Source organism: Orcinus orca, chromosome 12, assembly GCF_937001465.1.
Source record: "Orcinus orca chromosome 12, mOrcOrc1.1, whole genome shotgun sequence".
Classification (NCBI taxonomy): domain Eukaryota; kingdom Metazoa; phylum Chordata; class Mammalia; order Artiodactyla; family Delphinidae; genus Orcinus; species Orcinus orca.
The window spans coordinates 38,025,319-38,037,892 of record NC_064570.1 but is presented as its reverse complement, the minus strand read 5'-3'; the positions used below and the strand labels follow the sequence as shown (position 1 = coordinate 38,037,892).

The following is a 12,574-nucleotide window of genomic DNA, read 5'->3' as shown; positions in this document are numbered from 1 at the left end:
TAGGCCTGGCTTTGACGCAGTTGGCGACTGGGCAAATTTATGCATTTCTATAGGGACTAGGTTTGTTTTCTGTACTGCCAGTTGGGCTAGATGGTCTCTGAGTTTTCAATCAGTAATAATATTGGCTATTCTCTCTGATTTTTCCAGTAAAATAACTCAAAGAAATAATATGAGTCCCTCAATATACAGTTTTAGTTTCCACAATATTTCCATGAGGAGTTTTGACAGGGATGTACCAGAAGGAAACAATATACCAGCACTTTTCATGGGAATTATTTCGAAAAAGCTTTGCCCCATTATCAGGCTTTATGAAAACTAAATGTAAATTTAAAACCTTAGGTAGTTATTTTCTATAGACCTTCATCTATTAATAAGAGGTAAAGTGTGGGGCAGAGTAAAGAGTTGGGATGGGTAGCTCATACCAATTAGACAAAATGAAGAACTGAAACAGTTATTAACTACTTACATGTTCATGACCAATATGACATGAATTATAGGTGAACTACTAAAGACAATGACTTTTAACCAACCATTTATCTTTTCCTTTTAAAATGTAAAGCACAAACATGAAAGGACTAGAAATACTTTATTTGATGGACTCGTACGAACAGATGAGTTTAGTTAATATTTTTCATGTGCTCTTATCATTGTAACTTTAAGCAGATAAACCTTAACAATTATTATTAATATCGTTAACATCATAATTCATTTGTCTAATTCTAATTACAAGAAATTGTCATATTTAACTTTTTTATCAAATAGTTTTCATAATGAGCGTGAAAGAAACAATAAAATAATATAGAAATGCACTCAGAGGGAAAAGTACTGCCACATCCAAAAGTATTATTTCGGAAAATGTTTTTTATGTCATATCTGTATTAAGATATTTTGTCAGTCTCCACAGTACATCTGTGAGGTATAAGGTTGTTTGTCCTGAAATCCCTATTTTACACACAGGGAAACAAGCGCAGTATGTTTAGCAAATTTTCCAAGGCCACATATTGTGTCAGGATAGCGCTGGGAAAAGAATTTATCGCTGATATTTTTCTTATATAGTCCAGTGCCTAACACAGTGCCCTAGAAAGAGTAAATGCTCAATAGTCACTGAAGGAAAAGAATGAAACCATTCTTCTCTATGAAATTGAGAAAACTGTCATATTTGCTCTCTATTCCTTTAGTCATTAAACTGGACAAGCTGGGGCAGCAGTTGAGCAATAAACTTCATCCACTGTCCTTTCCACAAGTTTTCATTATTACATGAAGAGGCTTTACAAGATGGTACCATCTGGTCAGTACTGAAGTTACACACTTCTAGGCACCCCACGTAAGGAGTGTCATTAATCTTGGTTCATTGTACCATTGGCTTTTGTGGTGTAAGTTAGGTCCACCAGCCTGTGGCCAAGATCAACTTTTCACAAAAGTCACTGAAAATTCATTATTAATAATTAACATGTTACTAATGTCCTACCCTAATGATATTCTAGTAAAACAGAGTTCTACATCTTGGAGCTAAAAAACTTAGTTGCAGTCCTTGAAAATAAATGACTTGGCTAGTGTCGGCTCTGTCTACTTCAGACTTCGCTGAAGATAATTATAAAGCCAGAAAGAATAACTCAATTTATTTCCTGAGTTAATGTGTCGTAAGTTGAATTGCAACTGTAAACATGATAAAGGTCACAGTGGCATGACTTCTGCTTTTATTTATTTAATTATTTTGCCCACGCCACACAGCATGAGGGATCACAGTTCCCCGACCAGGGATGGAACCCTTCCCCCCTGCAGTGGAAGTACAGAGTCGTAACCGCTGGACCACCAGGGAATTCCCTGGCATGACTTTTAGAGTTGATAGAAAAATGTGGTAAAAAACACAAGTGTTGATATCACTGGGAGACAAAAGGATGGCAAAACTATAGTAGTTATTCCCAATGATGCATCATCAAAATAAGTTAAAGATTGTCATTCATTTCACTGACACTGGTAACCAATTACCTAAAAAATAAGTAAGACATCTCGTGAAGCACTTATGGTTAAAACGTATTCCTTCACCTCTAATGACATTCATATTTTTCTCTTTTGAGAAATAAAACCTGTTTAACTCCATAGAATGATCCTATTAAAGTGAAATGAAAATACTCTTGTATCTGTCACCCCAATTTAGTGATTGATCTAAAATTTCACCCAGGTGACATTTTCATTAGGGCACAGTCTGCAGAAATCTGACAATTCTACATCTCATTTGCTTATACTTAAACAAATGATTCACCAGACTTGCCTAACTGGATGGTGTATTTCCACTGGAGTGAATGTCCTAATAGTAATTCAAGACAAATCTTAGAGATAAGATTCATCAAACATTTCTACTCCATCTTATCATGTCTAAAGGTCAGAGATATTTTGAGCTCTAAAAGAGCATCATAAGGAACTTAAAGCATTCTTTGGTGCAACTGTTACTCATTTTTAGAGCATAGTCACAACTAAAATAGAGATAGACAGAAATCAAATCAAACTATTAAACATCTAAAAAAAAAATGGTTCTGAAGAACCTAGGGGCAGGACAGGAATAAAGACGCAGACGTAGAGAATGGACTTGAGGACACGGGGAGGGGGCAGGGTAAGCTGGGATGAAGTGAGAGAGTGGCATGGACATATATACACTACCAAAAGTAAAACTGATAACTAGTGAGAAGCACTTGCATAGCACAGGGAGATCAGCTCAGTGCTTTGTGTCCACCTAGAGGGGTGGGATAGGGAGGGTGGGAGGGAGGCTCAAGAGGGAGGGGATATGGGGATATATGTATAGCTGATTCATTTTGTTATACAGCAGAAACTAACACACCATTGTAAAGCAATTGTAATCCAATAAAGATGTTAAAACAAACTATTAAACATCAGCTTACTGGGTAAATTGAGTTTAGACACCTACATGATGCAAAAGAGCAGCCTTTGTATGAGCTCCTACACCCTTTAAACTTGAAGCATAGTCCGTGTTTTCACTTCAAAGTAAATATCTAACTGAAGCCAGAAATTTCATTTTGTCATTGTGTCAATTATGTTTAAAAGACCATTATTAAGTAAAATGTAACCTAATTTGTGAACAACCCTACAGCGAGTGGAAATAGAAAAATATAAGTACCCACACCCAGCAACAAACAAATGACAGATTCTTGAGCGCCAGACCCTCCAACTCGTCTACTTATCATTCGATCCCTTTGCTCACTCTTTCTTTCTACACCAGGCAGGAGGGTAAAATATTTTCAGAGAAATTCCCTGGACTATATGATTTCAATTGCACGTGCCACTCTGGACAAACAGAAGATCCTATTTTCAAAGTCTTAAAGCACTTGTAAGGGCTGTGTATATGTGTCTTATCGTCCTTGTTGCTTCTGTTCTGGAGTACTTGGTTGGCCAGAGCTCTCTCCAGGGCGGTGTGCAGGAGTGACAGGAAACTGAAATCCATAGCCATTGTATCCATCCAAGTAGACACATTGGAAGAAGCTGATGGGGCCTAAAGAATAGAGGATGATGATTTATTAAAACAAGTAGAATGTGATTAGGAACAGAGGTAAAACACTGTGAGGCAGTCTAATACAATACATATGGACATGGGTTCTCCAGCCAGATAGCCTTGGCAACAACCAGCAAGTTCCTCACGTGTAAAATCAAGACAACAACAAAAAACCTCACAGAAATATTGTGGAAATTAAATAAGTTCATATATGTGAACCACTTGAAATCCTTCCTGGCACATAATAAGCCATTATTAAAATGATAATAAGAAAAGCCTGGCATAGAAAGTCAAAGTGTTTAGTTTATAGGAATCTAGATGTGCACAGTATTTGGAAATACTGGTATGTAGTAACAGGTTTCAAAACATGAGCTTATCAATATGCAAAGTAACCAACTCGTGTGTGTGTGTGTGTGTGTGTGTGTGCGTGCGTGTGCGTGTGTTAATAACACCACAGAGAGTCTTGTGATTTGTAAAGTCTTGAGGTTTTCCACTTGCCCTTACTCTGGAGGCAAGCACTCTCCTGAGATGGCACAGTTACTCTCTAGGGCAGTGCCTCCAGATAGCAGCTCTGTTGTCAGAGTAGAAAACAACACAGGAAAGGACTTAAAGCCCAGCGAGGCAGTGTGCGCATTGGATACGGCATGAGCTCTGGGCCCAGTGAGCCGAGGCTTCCAGGTAGCAGTTTTGTTAAGAGATGGTGAGTTTAGCCCCTCCTCACCATGATGGACCCCTACTGACTCTTCAGTGTGGTCCATCGTATCCATTTGCATTCTGTCAACCAACCACAGACTTCTTGCACATGGCCAGGAAAGAGAATGACAATTGCAGCTAGCGGTATGTGGGATATGGGGGTGAGCGGCGTGCTGGCCAAATCCATGTGAGCCTAAGGGTTTACGAAGTAGAATAAAGCAAAGTGTGTGTAGAAAGAAGCCAAGGAAAGCAACAAGGGATTATTCTGATTTCATCATCCATGATGTCAGCTGACTTTAATCATTGGGTTTTTAGTGATGAAAAGTTTGGAGAAATCTTGAGTTTAGTCCTTCTCCTTTCCACTCTATCTCATCCAGAATTGTTTTCTATTTTGTTCTAGCCTCAGACAGAGGCAGGAACACAACCCCCCTCACCCCTGGGTGTTGGACGGTTACACAGAAGGATGGCAGAAAACGGCAGCACCAGTACTAAAAGGCGAAGAGTCCATCAACAACAGGCTACTTTCCAGCTGAACCTTCTGATCCGTAGGCACTGTTCTGACATTTATTTTATTGATGTCAAATAGTTATTAGTGAAAATACCATCATAGCTGCCTATTCTAGATCTTATATAAAAGGCTAATGAATATCAAACTATAGAATTGCTTCATGGTAAGATGAAAATAGAAAATATTGTTTTGCTACAAGTAAATCCCAAAATGAACTTAAAGTACTTGATACCTTGGTGCTTTTTTTACTAAAATAATGGAATTATTTTATTTATTTACTTCTTTTTAATTAAACCTTTTACTTTGAGATCATTGTAGAGTCGCATACAGTTGTAAGAAATAATGCAGAGAGAGCCCACGTATCCTTCACCTAGTTTTCCCCAATGGTTAACATCTTTTCAAAATTATACTATAATATCACAACCATGAAACTGACATTAATATAATCCACCTATTTCATTATGTTTTAATATTTATTTATGAAATAAGAGATTTTGAGTGTTATGTGATAAAGCCACAATTTGTTATGAGTAGGTTAACAATTGGGAAGGCATTGCTATATAAATCAGAAACATGCCCAGATTGACTTTATGGATTTTGCAACCATATCTGAAAGTATTAAAACTGCTTATTTCTTTATATTCCACATAACCTGATTATATGAAGGGTTATAATGAGTATCCCTCTTATCTGTTGCAGAAGCCCCAGCATCTAAATGGTGCCTAGAACATAGTAGGCACTTAATATTTGTTCAATAATTCAAGTATTAATACAGAACAGGAGGCATTTTCTATTATAGAGGACATTTTTCTAATTTCCTTCAGAAATACATCTAAGAAACATTGTAAAACCCGGAGAACATGATTGACATCATTTCCTCAGATAAATGTCTATTCTTTACTTTAAAAGCATTATGTGAAGCAAACTTAGGTTACACCTATTTTAAAAATTGCTTCCTTTAGTCTGTCCAGCAATGATTCTTATGCATATGTGAATTCAAGATGTATTGCTTTACCATCTGAAGAAAAATATCTAATTTAAAAGTACTGAAATAATGAGAATCTTGGACATTGAATTTTGTAACTGCATATGAATACTGATTGCATTCTAAAATCAACGATCCCAAAGATTGAACATTAAGAGCCTGCCATATATCGAGAACAATCCAAAAGAACTTTCATTCTTAGAATGAGTCTCTAAGCAATTGAATTGCTGAGACCTATTTCTACATTTTCTTCTTTTTGATATAAAAAATTTCAGCATATCACTTCAGCTGTCTTTTTACAAAGCAGACAGTAGCACGCATTTAAGCACAGATTCGGTTGGAGTGCTCAGGGTCAGAGCTGTGCAGAACGGTTTGCAATAAGTGCCACTTCCATCATTGCTTTGTAATTCCTCCAAATATGTGCCACTTGCCTGACGCAAAAAATGCAGAACTTCTCTTTGAAATGTAAGAGACCTACTGTAATGTTATTCTTCATGTCTGTGCTAAAAATCTTCTTCTTTTTCTTCTTAAGGGAGTCTAAAGTTTCAATTTATATATACCATCTACAGAATGCCTCAGTAGTTTTAATCTTTTTAAAAAAACTTACTTTTTTGCTTCTTTGTGGAAGACACATCTTCAGCTTCTTCTAGTAGATACAAAAAAATGAAAGTAAATAACTTGTACATTCACAGCTATTATACAAATATGTAGGGAACTGAAAAATGCCAAAAAATGCACAGTATGAAAGAAACAGGAGCTACTTGCCCTCCTTAGAACATACTCTAGGTTCTTATTCAGATTCTGTTCAGCCTTTAACTACAAAATTTAGTAGGTAAGATCCAGGAGTAGAAGAGGAGGCAATGAAAGAAAAGAATGGGAAATGTTACAGGCGATTGTTCAGATAGAAACTGGTCCTGATGTTAATGGAGGGCTAGCTGACACCCATTCCTTTCTCAGAAGAGGTTTTTGATGCTCAGAGTTATAATATGGTAAGGATGGAATCTGGCTATGAAACAAACATTTTAGTCAAAATAATTTTAAATTTGTGAGAGACATAAATTTTAATGATCATCCTTGTCCTGAAAGAATAGCAGCAGGCTAGTATTCTGTATCCTTTCCTTCTCTCATGTGATTCAAGGACTCTTTTGCTTGAGTGACATGCACCATGTGTATATCTAACAAAGGATAATTTGACACTATCCATTTGAACCCCCTTTCCCAGGTTAGAAGTTCTTAACTGGTGTCCACAGATGAACTTTTGCGAGTTTCCTGTAAAACTATGAAATGTTAAGATATGAGTGTGTGTGTGTGTTTCATCTAAAGCAGGTTTTAGATTTCATCAAATTCTAAATGAGTTCAAAAAACTTCCTTCTCAAAGTGTGATCCATGTGCCAGCAGTTTCAGCATCACTTGGGAAACTGATATAAACACAGTTCTTGGTCCCCAACCTCAACTTATTTCATTTTAACAAGATTTCCAAATGATTTGTGTATAAAATTGTTTGAGAAGCTATGGTCTAGAAATTTAAAAAATATATTAAAAGTTATAGTTCTTAATAATTCAATTTTTAAAAAATCTAAAAATTTTAGTATTCAAAAATATCTTAAGACGAGTGTAAATCATTTCATAAGAATCAGAAAACTATTCTCTTGTGTCTTTTCTCAAAGTGCTATTTTCCACACTGTCAATTAATTCCAGACACTGCCACAACACTTATATTTTGATGACAAGAACACCTCTTAGGCAAACTCTTATTGTCCACAGGCAAGTCTTGAAGTAGAACAGCAAATATCTGTCATATAACAAGCCAAACTAGGAAGCCAGGAAACCCTTCAGGAAAAAAATGCATTAAATTAAATTAGTTGAAAACCTTACAATACAGATGAGGAAATTTAGTCCTGGAAATACTCGCCTAAGGTCATGTATCTGGTTGTAGCAAATTTTTCTGAGGTTTGAGATCTGTCTTCCTCCCTCCTTTCCTTCCTTCCTTCCTTCCTTCCTTGCTTCCATCTTTCCTCTATGCTATTGTTGCCAGCATAGGCAAGTTATCTTAGTTTTTCTTAATAAACACATCAATCTCATATTTGAACATTTATGTGAACCTCCTGCTGTCAAATAACATCTCCCCAATCCTTGGTGAAACGATAATTTTGAAATATTGCTATTGTAAGCAGATTGGCCAACTAATTATTCAATAATTACTTGTAAATATATCAGTGTCCACTTAGGCTTCAATATATGGATATATATATATATATATATATATGTTTTCCAAATAACGTACAAAAACTGTTTGTTTACAAATAAGTCTACCTCTAAACATTGCCTAGGTAAAGCTGAAAACCAGATCAAGAATAGTTAAATAAAACAGACAGAAAAAATATTGCAGACTTAAGAGAAAACTCATAGTGAACTGAAGATAACAATCTTACCTTTAGCTTTCGTTGAAGCTGGTACATCTTCAGAATCTTCTCCTAGAGAGTAAAGAAAGACATATCAATTCATGATCTATTTCTCAGATTTCCCAAAGAGGAAATATTGTATTTAAAGGTTTTTAAGAGCTAGAGGGTCTCTTAATCTATAAACTCAGCATGAAGTGTCTCTATGAATAAGAACTTTGTGACAAATAAGGCAACTTCTCTGACTTGGGCAGAGGGTGGGGAGGAAATAGATGCTGTGCCAGGACTGTGGTCAGCAGGCCAGCGAAGTCTGGCTAGGGCAAGGAGAGCTTGCAGTGACCCTCCCAAACATGCTTGTCCTCCTCTGACTCCTAAAACTGCTTCCCGAAACCACAATCACTTTTGGAATTTCGGGAATTTGAGGTAAATAAATTCATACACGTATGGCAGATCAAGAGGAAAATCTCTGCCCATGTATTTTATTAGCTGACTGACTTCTGACAATCGTAAAGGCAATGAAAAGGCATTAAAAGCTGAACAAAACTCAAATATATAAATGATGACTCTTCAGGTGCATTAGGTGTATCGCTTGGTCTTTTGTGTAGTCTACTTAAAAGGTACATAGTGGAATAATGCGGGAGTAATTTTAAGTCGGAGATCATTCTAATACAATATAATTAAATGATCTTTAAATTTTTATATCAATTTTTTAGCACTTGTCATGATTGGAAAGAGGGTCATTTTTGTATTGTTTATTCAGATTTTGCATACCAGCTGTCCACAAATACAAAAGGGGTAAAATAAGTTAGTATACAAATTTTCTCTAATAGGGAAGAAATGTGACCTTCAGGAAGAGATGTTACTATGTAAAAGAACAAAATGGGAAAAAGAAACAAAATTGCTAGCATTTTTTATGGTGAATTATTAAAGTTTCAACCTGATTAGTTTTTAAAATATTTAAATACAGGCTTAACTCAATTAAATACTGAATTAAGTGACCTAAAACTGTCCTATCAACAATTATAAATCAGGGAATGATTAAATGATATTTTTAAGTAAAATAATACTTATTTTTTAAAGATATCAGTTCTTAGATGAATCAAGTAATAACTATATTTAATTGTGTAGTCAAAATCTGCTAATTTCTATGAAGGATGTTTACAAAATTAAAATGTTACAAGGTACTTGTACAAGAAATATAGATTTTACTTTTGTAGGTAATAGCACACTTAAAACTAAGGCACCTATTCTCTGGATCTATTTGTTACTCATGGGGAAATAAATACAGATAGAATAACAACCTAAGCTTCCTCTCTTTTGCAAAATCAGTATTCTGAACCAGAGTAAACTAGCTACAGGTGATAAAATCTGGCAAGAACGGAGTCACACGTCAATCACTCAGGCTAACCAGGAGAACAGAGGCACAAGGTAAACTGTAAGCCTAGGGCAATTGCCGTAGACATGCAATCTCTGTGTAAGCAACTTAACAGTAACAGTTTACTGATCTAGGAATACTTCATGCGATTGTCACTACTCAGAATACAAAAAATGGAGAAAAGCACTAAATACGTTTACTCTTGTAACTTGTGCCTTGATTGGGCAAGTGGTGGTTTGGACAAAATACTTGACTCTGAATGGATACAGTCATTATTATAAAAGAAGTATAAAATGTGCCAGGGGAATTTTGAGTGACTTGCTTTTGGCGGAGGGGTAGTTAGAAAGACTATGAAGAAAGACTAGATCCAGCAAAGGACAGAGGATAGTTGAGAAGCACGGTAAACGCTGAGGACGGTAGGAGAACCACATCTGGAAAGGTTGGATAGGATTGTCATGTGCAAGGTGTTTACAGATCAGGCTGAGTTGTCTCTATTTAATGTCATGGCAAATGAAGGTTGTTCAAGAGAGAAATAATATTTTAGATGTACTTAGTAAAAACAAGGCTAGAACATAAGAGAATGGATTCAGAGAAATAAATTGGGAATGCATTTTAATAGTCAACCTAGAAACCATGATTTCTGCAACTAGGAGTCACTGAAGGAGTTGAGAGTAAATGAGGCTTTCTATGCAGAGTTAAATAGAATTGGGCATGTGTGAGTGAAAGTGATGAATACAATAAGGGATAGCACCATCCACTATTTGAGCTTGGAGGAAGGTAGTGGTGCCATTCCCAGCAAGGAGGGAAACCTAAGAGGCACTTATTAGCTGGGGATCATGAAAAGTTTCGTTTTCTTTGAGTTCAGTTGTGGTGTTGGCCAGTCATGAAATTGCAAATGTCTAGAAAGAAGCAAGACAGAGAAGGCAAGATGTCTGGAAAAGTTTAGAATTGATGTGTATTGAGTTAATGGACAAAACTGGGAGAGTTGAGGCATCACTTTTTTTTTTTGGCTGCGTTGGGTCTTCATGGCTGTGCATGGGCTTTCTCTAGTTGTGGAGAGCAGGGGCTTCGTTGTGGTGCATGGGCTTCTCATTGTGGTGGCTTCTCTTGTTGTGGAGCATAGGCTCTAGGCATGCGGGCTTCAGTAGTTGTGGCTCGCGGGCTCTAGAGCGCAGGCTCAGTAGTTGTGGCGCACAAGCTTAGTTGCTCTGTGGCATGTGGGATCTTCCCAGGCTTGAACCCGTGTCCCCTGCATTGGCAGGTAGATTCTTAAACACTGCGCCAACAGGGAAGTCCTGAGACAACATCACTTTTAATGATGGCAATAATAGTTAGTATTTCCTAACACTTACCACATGCTGGGTCCTATTAAGTAATTTCACATGTATAGCACATTCAATCCCTACAACACCTCTCTGAGGTAGGTGCTCTTATTTTAAATCTCCTGTATAGATAGAGCAGAGAGGGGTTAAGTGCTGCCCAAGGTCATAAAATGAGTGAGTGGCAGGGCTAGAGCATGAATCCCAACTTGCCTGAGTCAGATCCACTTGAATGAGGATTTACATTTATGGCACAGAGAGAGCACCTATAATGTGCCATCAGTTGTACTAAGCACAAATAGTAACACATTTCACCTCCTCAGCAAATCTGTGAGGAGGGCACTATTATTATTCCCATTTTACAGAAGGGATAATTGAAGGATAGAAAGTCAAGGTCCCAGAGCTAGTAAGTGGGGAAATCAGGATTCATACTCAAGCATTTGGGTTCCAGAGACTGTGTTGTTAACCACTATGCCATTCTACCTTTTGAAAATGGCCTTCTAAACTCAGTACTCTCTGATTCCAGAACCTATGCATTATATTGCTCAACAAGTATCTGCCAACATGCTCAGACAGAGTCAAAGTTACACGTGAGCCATGCACTTGTGCAGAGCAGAGATAAAACAGTGTTCCTCTAAGCGTGGCCCTTTGCTCTTCCAACAATCTGTTTTCCTTAAGTGTGGACGAATACACGAGTTACCCTGTTGCCTTTGGAAATGGTAATGACAATGAAGAGGAAAGTATAATATCTGTTCTGTTAGCCTAGCCACTATAAGTAATGTAGGCAATCATATTCCAAATAATGAAGAATAAAAATGTATTATCTTGAGTTTCAAATTGTAGACTCCATCCTATACTTACATAGAAACTTAGATTCCAAAGGAACCATAAATATCAGGAAATCAAACTGTCCATCTAAAGCAGATGTGTCCACTGTAGCAGAGTCATTGAACAAATGCGAGTTCTTGTCTGTGTGGCTACGATTTTGATCTTTTGAATGTTGATATTACAGGCTGGCATTTGTATAGCTCTTTATACTCACTGAATTGGAGCTATAGACACAAGTTTTTAAGAGCTATTAGTTTGGGGAGACCTTCAAGATGGCGGTGGAGTAAGACGTGGAGATCGCCTTCCTCTCCACAAATACATCAGAAATACATCTACATGTGGAACAACTCCTACAGAACACCTACTGAATGCTGGCAGAAGACTTCCTGAAATGCAAGAAACTCCCCACGTACCTGGCTAGGGCAAAAGAAAAAAGAAAAAACAGAGACAAAAGAATAGGGACGGGACCTGCACCAGTGGGAGGGAGCTGTGAAGGAGGAAAGGTTTCCACACACTAGAAGCCCCTTCACGGGCGGAGACTGCGGGTGGCGGAGGGGGGAAAGTTCGGAGCCACAGAGGAGAGCGCAGCAACAGGGGTGCGGAGGGCAAAGCGAAGAGATTCTCGCACAGAGGATTGGTGCCAACCAGCATTCACCAGCCCGAGGCTTGTCTGCTCACCCACCAGGGAGGGCGGGGGCTGGGAGAGGCTAGGGCTTCGGAGGTCGGATCGCAGGGAGAGGACTGGGGTTGGCGGCATGAACACAGCCAAAAGGGGGCTAGTGCGCCACAGCTAGCCAGGAGGGAGTCCGGGAAAAACTCTGGAGCTGCCTAAGAGGCAAGAGACCATTGTTTTGGGGTGCTCGAGGAGAGGGGATTAAGAGCGCCGCCTAAACGAGCTCCAGGGATGGTGCGAGCCGTGGCTATCAGCGCGGACCCCAGAGACGGGCATGAGACGCTAAGGC

The 12,574-nt window shown here is 38.0% G+C and overlaps 1 protein-coding gene across 13 annotated transcripts in view; it reads right to left on the bottom strand.

The window, feature by feature from the left end:
• Window positions 1–567: 567 nt before the first annotated feature.
• The window catches only part of TRDN (triadin), a 380,671-nt gene continuing 368,664 nt past the window's right edge, over window positions 568–12,574 (bottom strand). For 11 of the 13 annotated variants that reach the window (XM_049695258.1, XM_049695261.1, XM_049695255.1 and 8 more), the window contains 3 exons: window positions 8,124–8,165; window positions 6,299–6,337; window positions 568–3,505 (listed from right to left, as the gene is read on the bottom strand). In XM_049695258.1, coding sequence (XP_049551215.1) covers window positions 3,366–3,505; window positions 6,299–6,337; window positions 8,124–8,165 — 221 coding nt within the window. In that variant the 3' untranslated portion in view covers window positions 568–3,365. The remainder of the gene's footprint in view (window positions 3,506–6,298; window positions 6,338–8,123; window positions 8,166–12,574) is intronic. The other 2 variants (XM_049695252.1, XM_049695253.1) reach the window with 1 other exon arrangement.